This window comes from Vicugna pacos, chromosome 3, assembly GCF_048564905.1.
Source record: "Vicugna pacos chromosome 3, VicPac4, whole genome shotgun sequence".
In the NCBI taxonomy this organism is placed as follows: Eukaryota; Metazoa; Chordata; class Mammalia; order Artiodactyla; family Camelidae; genus Vicugna; species Vicugna pacos.
The window spans coordinates 24,229,502-24,245,746 of NC_132989.1; the positions used below are offsets into that span (position 1 = coordinate 24,229,502).

Genomic DNA, 16,245 nt, shown 5'->3' on the forward strand with positions numbered 1-16,245 from the left:
AATTTCCCATATACTGCCTTCCCCATACATGTATAGCTTCCCCCATTATCAATATTACCTATCAGAGTGCTTTCGTTACAATTGAAGAACCTGTATTGACGCATCATTATTACTCAAAGTCTCTAGTTTACATTAGGAGTCACTCTTGTGTTGTACATGAGTTTAGAGAAATGTGTAATGACATGTGTCTACCAATATAGTATCATACAGAGTCTTCTCACTGTCCTAAAAATACTCTGCCTATTTAACCCATCCTCCTCACTAACCCCTGGCAACCACTGATCATTTTACTATCTCCGTAGTTTTACCTTTTTGAGAATGTCATATAAGTGGAATCAAACAATATGTAGACTTTTAAGATTGGCTTCTTTCAGTTAATAAAATATATATGTTTCCTCCATGTTTTTTCATGGCTTGATAGCTCATATCTTTTTAGTGCTGAATAGTATTCCATTGTCTGAATGTACCAGTTTATTTATTCATTCAGCTTCTAAAGGACATCTTGATTGTTTCCAAGTTTTGGTAGTTAGTAATAAAGCTGCTATAAATATCCATGCACAGGTTTTTGTGTGGATATGTTTTTAATTCCCTTGGCTAAATACCAAGGAGTAAGATTTATGCATCATATGATGAGTATATGTTTAGTTTTGTAAGAAACTGCCAAACTATTTTCCAAAGTGATTGTACATTTTGCATTCCTACCAGCAATGAATGAGAGTTCTTGTTGCTCCACATCCTTATCAGTACTCGGTGTTGCCAGTGTTCTGGATCTTGGCCATTCTAATAGGTGTATAGTAGTGTATTTATTTTTCTTTATGGATACTATATTCTTCAAGTTCTCTGCATTGACCATACATTATTTTTGTAATAGAAAAAATGCATTATAAGATAGAAATATGCAAAATCCATGTAAGGACTCGGCAGGGAGTGGGTGGTGGTGGTGGAGAAATAAAAATTATATAACATTACAAAGAAAAACATAATGCAAAGTAATGATAGTATGAGAACAACTATAGTTTTAAAAATTGAACAAAAATTGTGTGAAAATTATATCCAATTTATCTTTTCATTTATTGGGACAAAAGACTGGCTACCTCCAAGACATGTTATTTATAGAGAAGTGCTTGCCAAGAGCCTCTTGAAATCATCTCTATTTTCTTATTATTTTAAAATAAAAACATAAAAATTATCAAATTATAGGGGGGAGGGTAGAGCTCAGTGGTAGAGCACATGCCTAGCATGTACAAGGTCCTGTGTTCAATCCCTAGTACCTCTGTTAAAATAAATTAAAAACTCAATTACCTCTCCCCTAAAAAAGAACAAACAATTTTAAAAAATTATAAAATTATAGACAATTATAAAAATAAACAAAATTTTAAAAGGCAAGAGGGGTGGGTATAGCTGGTATAGCTTAGTGGTAGAGCATGTACTTAGCATGCACGAGGTACTGGGTTCAATCCTCAGTATCTCCACTAAAAAAACAAACACTAAAGAATAAAAGTTTAAAAAAGGCAAAATATAAGAATTCTAAACAAGTCATTAAAGCATTATCTGACTATCTAAATAAAGCCATAAACAGTTACATTGCACTCTATGTGTCAGTATTTACTCAGTTTACATTCAGTATATATATAATGGGAAGATGTATGGTATAATGTAATTCTTGTATTTGCTAACAGATAATGTTCTTTTCTTAGATTATAAATTTAAAACAAATATATAGCGTGCATCACTTCTGAACATGAAAAAAGTAGGATTTTGCCTTCATATACTGTATAGTGTGGTGCAATAAAGCTAACTTTATAATACAATCTTTAATAATGTTAATCTAAACAACATGCTTTACCTAAAAGTACTTACGTATAACACACAAAGAATGACAAAATGGTTAAAAAAAACTTCCCAAGGGAGTTGGCAAAACCAGTTGTTACTATGAAAGGGTTAGAAACAAAACAAGGTTGAAAACGTTCATGTAATGTTTAAGAACTCTGGGTTTTGGAGTCAGAGCTGGGTTATAAACTAGACTATATCCTGGAGTGATTGAACCTTTCCAAGCTTTCGTTTACTTATCTGTAAAATTGGAATGACAACAAATATCACAGAGCTGTTTTAATGGTTAAACCAGATTATGTAAAATTATAGAAACTGTCCCAAGGTAAGCCCTCAATAAATGTTAATTATCTTCCCCCACCGGACAAGAAAGAGGGTGGATAAAGAGGATGAATTCTCCACCTGTGGCCATACAGCTTCCTCCCTTAAGGAAAAATCTAGAGGACACCAGAAATCCTTGCTAGACACATAACATCACTTTGTCATCCAGTAGCACAGAATCTGCCACGAACTACACTCTGTCTTTAGTCCAATCACATCACTCCTAAAATGCAGGGCATTTTCCAATCTGCAGTCTTGCGCATACACCCAACCCTAGCTCCCCAGTCCACTTTTCCCAGTTACCCATTCCTCTCCGCCCCGCCCAGAAATCGTGACTTTCCCCCCTCTTTCCCGTTCTAACTTTCCCGCGCCAGGAGCTCTTGGCCAATTGGAGATGTAATTGCTGCGTCTTTCTCGGCCTCTAAGTGACGTTACGAGAAGAGCTATCTCTGATTGGTTTTTCCGGAGCAAGGGCCCGCCAATAATAGGCAGACTTTTTTGGTTTATCCCAACAGCTAGTATTATCGCTGGTGATTGGCTGGAGTGCTGAGACACGAAAATGGCTGCCAGCTCCACTGTAGTCCCGGTGGTCGCGACCGCTGCTGTAGTGCCGGTCCTGTCATCCAGCGCTGATTTCTCAAATTTGCGGGAAATTAAAAAGCAGCTGCTACTCATCGCAGGCCTTACCCGGGAGCGGGGCCTACTGCACAGTAGCAAATGGTGAGATGTCGGGGTCCGAGGGGACCAGGCTTGGATCCTTGGTCTTGGGGATCTTGAGGTGATTCAGTTTCTGTGGATGTTCCAGGTCTGCCGAGTTGGCCTTCTCCCTCCCGGCGTTGCCTCTGTCCGAGCTGCAGCCGCCGCCGCCTGTTACAGAGGTAAGGAGGTCTTCACAGCAAGCGCTCCCCATCATCTGAAGAGATACTGAGTGCCTTGTCACGGGAGGGGAGCATACTGCTTAGTAGGAATGTTTGTAGAGGAAATAGAAACATTTAACGAACTGAGTGTTTTATGCGATTTTATCTGTATGATTTTGCAACACTTTGAAAGATTTAGTAGTGCTCTTACTTAAGCTGGAGAAAATTAGTAAACAATCTTTGCTTAAGATTTTAGCCTTTTAGGTTTTTTACCCCAACTTAGACAATATTCATAAAGAGGAGACGGATAAAAGGTTTTTCCAACAATGCGAAACTGGTTTTGGATCCAGATAGTGCTGGATTCAAATCTCAGTCATACTAGTGACTTTTGGCATCTTACTTAATTAATCCTCCATGCCACAGTTTCATTATCTGTGAAATGCAGATAATAGTATTTACTTTATGGGGATATTGAGGGAATTAAATGAGACCAGAATACATTTTAATGCATGATCTATATAGTATATATGTTTACATAGTCTGTGTAGTGTGAAAGATTTTCATCATAATCCATTTTGTTTTTCCTGAAGATGCCATTTCTTGATTCTCCCCAGCCCCTGTGCTTAAAAACAATGAATATTCCTTAATCCAAAAGGTATAATGCAGGTGAGAGGGGCGGGGGAAGAAATAAGCATATGGTGAGTGGGTGTAGAAAGGGCCACCAGAATCCTAAGCTGAATGACCACATTTAGGCCATGTTCATCTAATGAAGAAAACATTGAGTATGTTTTCGTTACACTTTTGTCCTGGTAATACTTGAGCAAGAAGGATGCGGAGAATGAAATTATTAAAGTTTTAATCAACTTATCTCTAGAATGTGGGAGGATTGTATGTTTTTACCTTAAATGTGCATTGTTTCTTTTTTTTTCACATGGAGAATTACAGCTGTGTTTTACGCTTTTGCAATACTAACATGTCAAAACTTCTCTTGAAGTAGAAAAAATATGAGTAATTGCACAGTATATTGCATTTATGTAGGAATTTAAAAACCTGGAGAAGGAAGGGAATGTCACATATTAAAGCCAAATATTTTTTATGATTTTTTCACTTTTTATTTATGCCAAATCTGTATTACTCGGTCCACTTTGCAGATGGCGGAATTGAATACTCAGAGAAGCTTAGTAACTTCCCTACTAATGTCATGAAACCAGAAAATCAAGGAGTCAGAGTTTAAATCCAAGTCCCTAACACTAAAGTCTATGCAACTTCCTACTACATTTGCAGAAACAATACAAGTTTCTGGGTGTGTTGGTTTTGTTTTTTAATTTTAATCCCCCCCCCAGCTTTTTATTTTTGAAAAAAAAAAGTTCTATGACTTTACTTAGTAAATAAATAAATAAACAAATATTAGGTTTTGGGGAATGAATAGGGAAATAATTATTTTTTCTTACATCTTGAAATTAATTAATATGCTTCTTGAATTTGAACTTTAGTTGTCCACTTACATAAACTTGTCTCTTTTTTAGGAGGATGCCCAGGATATGGATGCTTACACACTGGCCAAGGCCTACTTTGACGTTAAAGAATATGATCGGGCAGCACATTTCCTGCATGGCTGCAATAGCAAGAAAGCCTATTTCCTGTACATGTATTCTAGATATCTGGTGAGGGCCACTTTAAGATGTCATTCTGCCTTCAGTGAAGCATCCATATTTAGAACCCCAGTGGAAAAAGTTTAATCTTTTAAACAGCTTAGCAATAGTCTACTTGGTGAATGTACTTTATAAATACTTAATAATAAAGAAGATATCAGGCAAGAGTGGAGGAATAAATTGGGAGTTCGGGATTTGCAGATACTAACTACTATATATAAAATACATGAATGGCAAGGGCCTACTGTATAGCACAGGGAACTATTTTCAATACCTTGTAATAGCCTATAATAGACTATAATGAAAAATATGAAAAGGAGTATGTGTGTGTGTGTGTGTGTGTGTATATACATACATACATACATATATATATATATATAAACTGAATCACTATGCTGTGCACCAGAAATTAACACAACATTGTAAAGTGATCATACTTCAGTTAAAAAAAAGAAGATACCATAAGTAAAGTTAAGAAAAAATGATGGCATGAAAGAAAATATAAAAATATTGATAATGTTCATTATTGACAAAGTTGTGGGGTAGTAGACCCCATATTTTGGGAGTAAAAGTTCATACAGCCATTTTGGAAGTCAATTTTGGCAGACTAGGTCAATTTGAAATACTGTGACCAAACAATTCTTTAAGAAACTGAACTGGTTCACCAATAGAAATACTTAAATATGTACACAAGGACATGTACAGTGCTGTTCAGTGAAGTATTTTTTTGTAGTAGCTAAAAAGAGTCAACAATCCAAATATTTGTTAGTCAAGAAATTCATTGTTAATTTTTGCCTGAAGTATTCTTTGATATGATGCTGCAAAATTATGATCTTCTACTCCAGCACTCTTTATATTTACTACTCTCCACTTGAGTAGTAAATTCTGCTCTAAGCAAGAGCCTATCTTCCCCTTCTCTACTTATTTATGTATTTATCTAGTTATCAGTTTGGTCTCAAAGATTCCTATATTTTTAATTGTTTATAATTCATTACTGTACTTAATCATTTTGGTACTCAAATTATTCCAGATTTGGCCAGTAGGATCCCCTGAGTAGGTATGTAAAATTAGTGACCAATAGTAGATGTCATTTTGGTTGGACTTGGGCCCTTTAGGTTGATCAGGCTGCTAGTTTTAGAACATGTTTCAAAATAAACTAAAAAAAGACCTATGTATTGATTTTCTCTTACAGTCTGGAGAAAAGAAGAAGGATGATGAAACAGTTGATAGTCTAGGTATGAATTTCTTTCTCTTACTTTTTGTACTAAAGCAGGGGTTGCAAACTCAAATCCCTATAGGAGCTGGGCAGGTAATATAACATGGGAAGTGGACTGAGGAGGGTTCCACAGATTGGAGAGTACTGCTGGCTGGTTGTCACCCAGCTGCCTCGGAGGGCTACCTTGGAATGTGTGCCTGATGTTGTCAGGGGCTTTCTTCCCCTGGCACTACCCTGTTCTCCACATTTTTGGTTGAGGTTTCTGATTTTTAAACATAGATAACTAATTCAACTTTTAAAAAACCTGTGTAAGCCTAATAAAATATGACTGCAGACCAGTTATCAGTTGCGGTTTTGGTAGTAAAGCAAATGGATTGTGTAAGATGTCACTGGCCGCTTTTGAGTGTTCACTGAAGTTCCAGGTATAACTTTGTTTGATACCACAAGGAGTATCTAGGTCTCTGAAACGAAAAGCATCAGTCTTCCCTTACATCAGAAATTGTTTCTTTCCTAGGCCCCCTGGAGAAAGGACAAGTGAAAAATGAGGCTCTTAGAGAATTGAGAGTGGAGCTCAGCAAAAAACACCAGGCTCGGGAACTTGATGGATTTGGCCTTTATCTGTAAGCGTTACAATAATTTGGATCTTGTATAAGATATTCTAAGTAGTGGGGAGATGTTATTAACTTCTGTGATTGCTTCCTTCTTTCCTAGGTATGGTGTGGTGCTTCGAAAGCTGGACTTGGTGAAAGAGGCCATTGATGTATTTGTGGAGGCTACTCATGTTTTGCCTTTGCACTGGGGAGCCTGGCTAGAACTCTGTAACTTGATTACAGACAAGGAGATGGTAAATTGAGATGAGCTATGTGAAAATTTTTCTACTCCAAGCCTTATGTAATTTTTTAATAATGGGGTCAGGGGAGAAAGAGTTTTGCTGAACCTCTCCTTATAGCTAGCTCTTGGCTCTTTCTCTGGTCTCTTTCACTGTTGAGATTTAGGTCTTTATTTGAAAGAGTAATGTCTAGCTCTTATTCGATAGTTGCTGTTTGATTTGCATCCGGCTATATCAGAATATCTTTTTATATTCATGTTTTCACATTCAAGTTTTTATAATTTGTTTTATAGACTTAAGTGCTATTAAAATTTCTCTCCTAATTCCAAAGTTGCTATAGGAAAGGTTTCTCTGATATCAAAGATTGTATTAAAAAATGTTTTTAAGGTGTCTTCTGAGCTGCCATAGGACTCTGTAAAGATTTAGAAATTTGTTAATTAATGAAATAATGTATATGAGTTTGCTTTATAAACGGCAGTCATTTTATTAGTCATTGTTAGAGGCCATTGTCTGCAGAGTTTATTTTGCTGTTCTTCAATAATTAATAGACACAACACACTTTCTTTTGTTGGCTTTAAAGAACCAAAGACTGGTTGATTTCCCCCAGTAATGATACATGCTACTGAATCTGTGTCTGAAATCTTAACTTCAGTTTATTTGTGTTCACCTATCTCTAGGTGCCTACTAGACTTTCATTGAAAGTTTGTTTTATCTCTGAACTCAAAATATGCAAAACTTAGTTTCTTATCTTGCCTACCAAATTCTCTTTTCCTCTCATCTTGATGAACTCTCATTAGTATCACTGTTTCTCAAGACACCCAGTCTTGATGCCTCAGAGGTATATTTTGTCTCTTCTTTTTCTCTTATCTCCCTTTATCTACTCAGTTATCGGACATTGCCATGATTTCCTTCTTATCTGCATCTCTTTTCTTGGTTTCCTTTGCCATCTTGGTTATCATCTCAAATTTGGATTACTTATAAGTAATAGACAGTTTCTATCTGGCTTTTCCATTTTTATACTCCCGTTTCCAAGCCATCCTGCATATTGTTTCCAAACTTATTCTTAGAGCAGTCATTTCACTGTGTCGTTCTCTTGTCAAAAATTGCAGTGGTTTCCTATTGTATCCCACATCCTGTTGTACCATAGGACCCATCCTATCAGTCTTATTTTTCCTCACTTCCCAGCACATAGTCTCCTCTCAAACCAAGCTAGTTGCCTCATCCTAGTCACTCATACTCATCATGACTGTTTTTCCTCTATGTTGTTACCCTTGCCTAGAATGTTGTCTTTTTTCTCTTCCCCTCCCTTTTTCTATTCAATTTCTACCCATCCTCCAAGGCTCATTTCAAATTCTCTTTTCTTTGAGGCTTTTCAAATTAGACCATTCTTCCCTATTATGCTTGTAAGTCCTACTCACTTAATTGAACTACCCTGTGTTCATTATTAGGTGCTGTAATAAAATTTTGGTGATAAATTCTTTTAGACAATAAAGATAGTTCCTTGGATGTTCATTTGGGAGAGAGGTCAAAGTGTATTAAGTGTGTCCCTCTCTCTCCTGCTGCCAGCTGAAGTTCCTGTCTTTGCCAGACACCTGGATGAAAGAGTTTTTTCTGGCTCATATATACACAGAGTTGCAGTTGATAGAGGAGGCCCTGCAAAAGTATCAGAATCTCATTGATGTGGGCTTCTCTAAGAGCTCATATATTGTTTCCCAAATTGCAGTTGCCTATCACAATATCAGAGGTGAGTGAATAAGGACAATGAAATACCTTCAGACTCTGAAGGTAGCACTGTGTTGTTTTCTGAACTCTATCTTCTTTCTGCAGATATTGACAAAGCCCTCTCTATTTTTAATGAGCTAAGGAAACAAGACCCTTACAGGATTGAAAATATGGACACATTCTCCAACCTTCTTTATGTCAGGGTGAGCTGCTGCCCTTGCTTGAACTTGATTAAGCTCTTTTGTGCTTTAATCTCCTGGGTTGGATTGTCACCTAGTAGCATTAGCTACAAGAAAAATAATACAGGGGTTCCTTTTTCATATTTAGATTGTCTTTCTTTTCTTTCAGAGCATGAAGTCTGAGTTGAGTTACCTGGCTCACAACCTCTGTGAGATTGATAAATATCGTGTAGAAACATGCTGTGTAATTGGTAAGAGTCATTACTTCTTAAAAGATTTATCTTTATTGTAAGTAATACAGATGTAAAAATAACAACAAAAGAAAAATTTCAAAGATAAGAAAATTGTATATAATAGAATATGAAAGCTCACTGTAACCCCACTCCCAAGAGTGCTTGGTGAGTGTGACTCTAGAATATTCTGTGAATACTGAAAATGTGTGGTGCGTGTGTGTGTGTGTGTGTGTGCGCGCGTGTGTAGGGTTTGCTTGCAAAAACTTATCAGTGTACATGCTGCTTTGTAACTTCCTTTTTTTAAACTTAACAATGTATCTTTTCATGTTAGTACATCCAGAGTTGTATTATTTTTGATGGCTATTTAGTATTTTATTATATAGATGTGCCATTGTTTATTTTTAATCATTTTCTATTATGTAAGTTTTAGCTAGTCTTAATATAAAAATTGTGTCAGGAAACATCTTTGTATGTGTACATTTATTTTTGCATGTTTTTGTAACTGTTTCTGTGTCAGAAGTTCCTAGCAGTGTAAGGCTGGGTCAGAAGTGTGTATATTTTAAACTTCAATATTACCTAAATGTTTGTAAGAATTTCCAATCCTATGAAAAGAGGTGAGTGTACCTGTTTCTCTGTATTAGTGTGTCTCAGTCTTGGTACTGTTGAAATTTTGGGCTGATAATTTTTTTTGTCTAGGGCTGTCCTATACATTGCAGGGTGTTGGCGGTATCCTTAGCCTCTATCCATTCGATGCCAGTAACCCCTTTCTCCCAGTTGTGACAACCAGAAATGTTTTCAGATACAACCAGATAACCTCTTGGGGTCAGAATCATCCCTGGTTGAGAACCATGGCCCAGTGTACTTGGCCACACTAGTAAAGCCTGGTAATTAGTCAACACAAACAGATGAATAAAAGTAAGCTTGGTTGGTTGTTATTGAAAGCCTGGGTTCCCTGGAGATGAAAGACCGTATTCCTGGGTCTTTGGTGACACTGCATTTAGATCATACATTTGTACTTTTCTAGGTCAGGATGTTGTTAATAAACTGATAGAAATTCTTTTTTTTTTGTTTTGTTTTATTTTGTTTTTAATTGAAGTACAGTTGACCTGCTACAATGCTGTACCAGTTTCTGTAGTACAGCATAGAGAGAATTTCAATTCAATCATTCAGTAAATTTTTCTAGCCCTTGAGGAATTTGTAGTCTAGTGTAGGAAATAAACAAACTAGTATAGTGTGGGAAACTAGTGTGGGAAATAAACAAACTAGTAAGTCCTAAGGGAACATAGGTAGGAGGAACAAATGGTCTTTTCAGTATCAGAGTGTTATGAATGAAGTATAATATAATGTCCGTTAAGATGAGGATGGAACTCTACTTTATTCAGAAAACATCTTTTGAGCATCTGAGTGCCAGGCATTGTGCTTTGTATTGCAATACCTACCCTGATTACTACCGAGGAAGACCAATAAGAAACAACTATAATACAGTGGGTTGAGTGTTATCGTTTAGAGAAACATAGGATGCTATGAGAGTACATAGGAAAGGTATCTAATCCAGTCTGATTAGGGAAGACTTCTTGAGAAGGTGGTGCTTGAAGGATGTGAAGTGAAAGTTCAGTAAGGGAGGAGAAGAATTGGCTTGGGAAGGGCATTGCAGTGCACAGGCTTTGAAGTGTGAGACACATCATGCTTGAAATAGTTCAGTGTCCTGAAGCATGGTGTGGGAGGTGGCAATGTACAAAAGGGGCCAGATCTTGAAGAGCCTTTTATGCCTTGCTAAAAGTTTGGATTTTATTCTTAAGGCAGTAGCAGTCTTCTGAAGGATTTCAAACCAGACAGTGATAAATGTTTTCAGGTTTTCATTTTCAAATGATAGCAGAAGACGGTGTACTGGAAGGATTACAAAAAGGCAAGACTAGAGGCAGGGAGACCTTCTAAAAAACTTAAGCAATAATCCGTTCTAGGGTAGATGAGAGCCCAAGCGGAAGTATTGGCAGGTGGAATGGAGAGAGGCTATTGTACTTAGAAGATATTTAGGAAGTAGAACAAGCAGGAATTGGTGACTGGGTAACCAGATTGATAACAGTGTCCTTTACTTGAAGAAAGGAAACAGAAGGAGGGGAGATAATGAACTGTTCTTTTTTTCAGCCTATTAACTTAAAGCCAGTTAAAATCAAAGAATACGTATACATGAAATGTAATGATTAGGAGTGCCTTTTTTTCTTTTAATAATTATTTAATTTGTAAACTTCTTAATGAACTGTATTTTTTCCCCAGTAAACTTGTAATGCCTAGCAAAGTTCCTGATATATGATCAATAAATGTTTGTTGAATTAAGCTCACCAACCTTAAAAATTATGAATAAGGAACCTTAGGTATGACAAAAAGTATACTTCAGCTTTCATATTATAGCCAGTTCAGAGGAAGTGAAAAGAGAAAGAAGGATGGAGAGAAGAAAAGAAACTGAAGACCCGAGAGAGAATGACATAGTAGAGTGATGGTGATGGCAAGAATCTCCTACTTGTTTAGTCCTTGCTTCTGCTTTTATGTCGTGATGTGAATTGATCGCTTCTTTCTGCATCTTTTATGGAGTCTCAGTCTCTGAGAGACAGTGTTACAAAACACAGCGTATACTGCAGTACAGCATAGTTAAGATTTGGACTCTGGAACCAAACTGCCTGAGTTTAAATCTTGATTTTGCTACTAACTAGATGTGTGACCTTGAACTCAATTTCTCTGTGCTGTAGTTTCCTCATCCATAAGGGGATAATAACAGTTGAACCTTCTCTCCTGTGTGTGAGGATTAAGTAAATTAATACATATACAAGCACTTATAACAATGTAAGTTGCCCACCACATTGTAATCATTCAATACATTTTAACTGTTCCGATTGGTCAAAAAAATTTTTTTTGAAGTAACATATGTATAAGGATATTTATTGTCATAGTTACAATAGCAAAAGATTTGAAACCACATGAATGTTCAATACAAAAAATCTTATCTACTTTATCTTTGCCCAAAACTTGCCTGTTCTGACTTCCTTAACATCTCCTTTGTCATCCTGACTCTTTTTGCATCTTAGGTACCCTTGCTACCACTACTACATTTCTCCTATTATACACAAAAGTTAACCTTTGGTCACTGCCTAGAGTCTGTTTCTTCTCCTGTCTCTGGGTCCGAGTCAGTGGTAGAAGGAAGGCTATCCTTGTATAGGACATAAAGCCCTCCACCTTGCTTTTTTTCCCAGGTGAACTTGAATGATCATAAATGATCAGTTACAGGATATAAACAACTGTTATAAATGATTTCTCCTGAATCAAACTGATGGCTGAATCTAGATAGATTGAAAAAGATAAAAACAATAGATATATAGAAGTTTTATTACTTGTTTTTTACCAAAACAGAATCATATTATATATATATTTAATTGCTCTGTGATTTGCTTTTTTCATTTGGCAGTATGTCATGATCTCTGTAAGTCTGTATACACATCTAAATCCATTTTTTAATCTAGTTTATGCTCGTATAATTTATACATAAAGGAGATTTTTTTAAAGTACAGGGTTGTTTTTTTTTTTACTTGCTACACCCTCTCTCCTTTAAAGTACTTGTGTTAGCGTGTTTCATGCTACGTAAAAATATTTATACGCATATGGGGGGTTTAGTGGGCAATTTGCTTACAAAAATAGGGTCATATTATATACATTTCTCTGCATTTTACTTTTGTCATTCAACAATATCTTGTGAAAAATCCCTCCAAGTCTTGGTATAGGTCTAATTTTTTTCTTTTTTAAAAAGATGTGGTATAGTCAATTTACTATATTATATTAGTTTCAGGTATACATATATATGTTTTGTTTGTTTGTTTTTCAATCAGGCAATTATTATAGTTTGCGTTCTCAGCACGAGAAGGCAGCCCTGTATTTCCAGAGAGCCCTGAAATTAAATCCTCGGTACCTTGGGGCCTGGACACTGATGGGACATGAGTACATGGAAATGAAGAACACATCTGCTGCTATTCAGGCTTATAGGTGAGCTTTTAGTTGGAGGGTGAGATGGAGCAGATTGGTGTGATGTTAGAAGCCTCTATTGAGCCTGCAAGTTGCTAACTTTGATTCTGCCCTCTTAACAGTCTTTTGTTTATTTCATAGGCATGCCATTGAGGTCAATAAGCGGGACTACAGAGCCTGGTATGGCCTTGGGCAGACCTATGAAATCCTTAAGATGCCATTTTATTGTCTTTATTATTATAGACGGGCCCACCAGCTTCGGTAAGTCTGGCTACTCAATGATGTGTTTGTTGTGGGAAGGGCTGATACTTTTCTTTCTCTTTTTGATAGCTAGTGAACAATCACAGTGAATGGTTTTGACTCTTAGAGACCTGAGTTTTAAACTTGCCATATGCTGTTTGGTCATTTTTATGTAGTGTATTCTAATGGGTTAGTAGTATAATTATGAATACAAAATATAATTATATGAAGTAGTGAACTAAAGCCCTTTCTTGTCATAGAATTGACATAGTGGTGGTGGTGGTTCCTCGAGGGAGGACTTTAGTTCTCTATAAAGTCTTTGCTCAGACTTTCTGTTCTTCTTCTCTCTCAGGCCCAATGATTCCCGTATGCTAGTCGCTTTAGGAGAATGTTATGAGAAACTCAATCAACTAGTGGAAGCCAAAAAGGTACCTGAAATTGGGTCCTAGAGACTTTGAGAGGAAATCTGCTGTTTAGATGAGGGGTTGGGCTGTGTTTCATTTTCCTTCATTCTGATCTGTCTACAAAGGGAAGTCTGAATATTTATAGATGCATAGGTGATATAAAGTACAGTGGGACAGACATCATCAGTGGGAATGTTAGTAGGTAGCTTGTATTTATCAATCAACTCTAGTAAAAATGCTTTATATTCTGCAATTCTGAACATTTGGGAGGCTTGCAGGACCTAAGCCTCTGTGATTAGTCATGGCACATGGGGCAGTGGTTGAAGTGACCAGTTTTTTGGGTTTTTTTGACAGTGTTATTGGAGAGCTTATGCCGTGGGAGATGTGGAGAAAATGGCTCTGGTGAAACTGGCAAAGTGAGTGAAAGAGTGAAATGCTATTGATATTTCTGTAGACTTCTCTGGTATGGCAGATCCTGCATGTTCTAGAGGCATCCTACATGAATATAGGGATGTAGCATGGTGTATGAGTACTGATCTGGAAATTTAGCCATGTTGACTTGAGAGAATGCAACTTCTCTTTGAGAGGGAATTGCTTTCCTGTCAGGCAAGGGATTGAAAATGAATTGAAAGAAATGAAGTGAAAATTTTAGGTCAGAGCAGTCTAGGAAGACTACTTTAGGTATTGATCTTTTCCTGATAAGGCCTGGGAAAATAAAGAGTAAGTCAGAAATAGGGAAAGTGGTTCTTAAATGCAGTTTTATTTCTGCTGGTTCTTTTCTTCATTCTTATAAATAATCTGAATTGCTTGGTATCTTTTCTTAATCTCACTCATGGTATTAACAGGGAATTTTTGCAATGGTGTATTATCCAACTTCAGTAATTTACTGACTTTCCCTCCTTCACCAGTAGCAGAGTAATCATTCTAAGCTTTGATGAAGTAACTATCACCTCTATGCACTAATATTATTCTGGGTCCCAGTGTGCCGTTTTACTTGTCTGTGCGTTGTCATTTTTTTGTCTTAATTGTGTGCTTTTATTTTTTTAACCACTAGCTTGCTTTGAGTTCTGATTTGTACTTAAAGACCAATTTCTTTTGTAGGCTTCATGAACAGTTGACTGAGTCAGAACAGGCAGCCCAGTGTTACATCAAATACATCCAGGATATCTATTCGTGTGGGGTATGTGTCATGAGCATGAGAATTGGGTTGCTAATCTTACTCTTATCACCTCAGTCATTCCTGTTTTCCTTATCTAGGAAATAGTGGAACACTTAGAGGAGAGCACTGCTTTCCGCTATCTGGCCCAGTACTATTTTAAGTGCAAGCTGTGGGATGAAGCTTCAACTTGTGCCCAAAAGTGTTGTGCATTCAATGATGTGAGTATCAGTTCTTTAATCAAAGGTTTGGATTTTAGGTTCAAACACGTGATCTTTACTATGATCTGGGGGTGGAAGGTGGATAAGGAGGTAAGTGGAAAGCCTACCTTGTTCTTTGGGATTTTATACGGCAGTGTTTTAGAACCAGTTGTTGAGAACAGCCTTGGACATACTTTGATACATTTGTCTGACTTTGTTTCAGACCCGAGAAGAAGGTAAGGCCTTGCTCCGGCAAATCCTACAGCTTCGAAACCAAGGCGAGACTCCCTCCACAGAGATGCCTGCTCCCTTTTTCCTCCCTGCTTCACTGTCTGCTAACAACACTCCCACACGCAGAGTTTCTCCACTCAACCTGTCTTCAGTCACACCATAGTTGGCTACTTTCAAGCCAGCACATTGCCAGACTCATATTAAGCCTTACCTTCATGTAAAGAACAGCCACATCTATTCTTCCAAGGACCTCAGTTCTTTTTGTTTGTACAAAAGGAACAGCTCCTTGGGGACAGTTTATAGAATCACTTTCAGAGTAGACTGACAGAAGAATCCTGGCAGGAAACAGACACTGTCTTTTGCCAGTTTGAAGCACTTCTATCTCCCTTCTGTTCAGAGTGGCTACAGATCTTGGCCTTTTACCCAGACCTTCCCCTGCCCCCAAATCCCTTTAACAGCACTTTAGCACAGGCAGTGCTACAGGAATAAAGTTTTAATGCTGCTGGGAGCAGATTTCCTTAGTGAGGCAAAAAAGGAAGGGAGAAAATTTGGCCCCCTCTACCCTCTGCTGGCAGTAGGGCACTGGATACCCTAGGAAGGTCAAGGCACTGGATAGACATGACTCATCCTTTTTTTATTTGCTGAGCATGACTATTCTGATGTCAGAGATTAGGTTTAAATGGAGTGAAGCTGTATATTTGTTCTTACTAGGGAGCCATTCTTCCAAAACATGGTTTTGAGGAGTCTCCTAGAAGCTTTCAAGTTGTAAGTAATTTACTGGAGTTGAAGGGGCAAAAAGAATCTCAGAGCATGGAGCTGCTGATGGCCCCTACTAAGGGGAAAAGATGTCTGTAGAGTTAGCTGTACCCTTACTAAAACAAAGTAAGAAAGTTTCACGGACTTTTGGGAGTGATAACTTTTGTGACTGACTGTACAAATAAGAATAAACTCTTCAAGTTGTTCTGTTTTAATAAATATTTTTGATGTAATTATGTTTTTTTTTTTAACTCCTCTCTCCAACAGAATTTTTTTTTCCCAGCCTTCACCTATTAGGCAAGGTAAAGGGAATCAGTCTTGCTTTGCTTTCAGACAGTTTCAGGCCTGTACATGTGTATTCAGTAGGAGGTAATATGCTATGACTATAGTATCTACTGTAATGAATTTGTA

The 16,245-nt window shown here is 37.2% G+C and overlaps 1 protein-coding gene across 2 annotated transcripts; it reads left to right on the plus strand.

Moving 5' to 3' along the window:
- Positions 1–2,694: 2,694 nt before the first annotated feature.
- Positions 2,695–16,067, plus strand: CDC23 (cell division cycle 23). Of its 2 annotated transcripts, XM_006204593.3 has the most exons (16): positions 2,695–2,871; positions 2,957–3,029; positions 4,535–4,672; positions 5,853–5,895; positions 6,391–6,496; positions 6,588–6,720; positions 8,272–8,449; positions 8,533–8,630; positions 8,776–8,857; positions 12,715–12,868; positions 12,989–13,108; positions 13,440–13,515; positions 13,846–13,907; positions 14,593–14,671; positions 14,749–14,868; positions 15,071–16,067. In XM_006204593.3, exons 1-16 carry the CDS (start codon positions 2,711–2,713, stop codon positions 15,239–15,241), a joined length of 1,794 nt encoding a protein of 597 aa, XP_006204655.1. In that variant the 5' UTR covers positions 2,695–2,710; the 3' UTR covers positions 15,242–16,067. The 2 variants fall into 2 exon arrangements, with proteins under 2 accessions (XP_006204655.1, XP_072813052.1); XM_072956951.1 differs by lacking the exon at positions 4,535–4,672.
- Positions 16,068–16,245: the final 178 nt, after the last annotated feature.

Excerpts from the sequence above, each read along its gene's own strand:
- CDC23 (XM_006204593.3), top strand. The coding sequence starts at position 2,711 with ATGGCTGCCAGCTCCACTGTAGTCCCGGTGGTCGCGACCGCTGCTGTA. Across the intron at positions 2,872-2,956 it reads CTACTGCACAGTAGCAAATG|GTCTGCCGAGTTGGCCTTCT; the intron begins GTGAGATGTCGG and ends TGGATGTTCCAG. Across the intron at positions 4,673-5,852 it reads ACATGTATTCTAGATATCTG|TCTGGAGAAAAGAAGAAGGA; the intron begins GTGAGGGCCACT and ends TTTCTCTTACAG.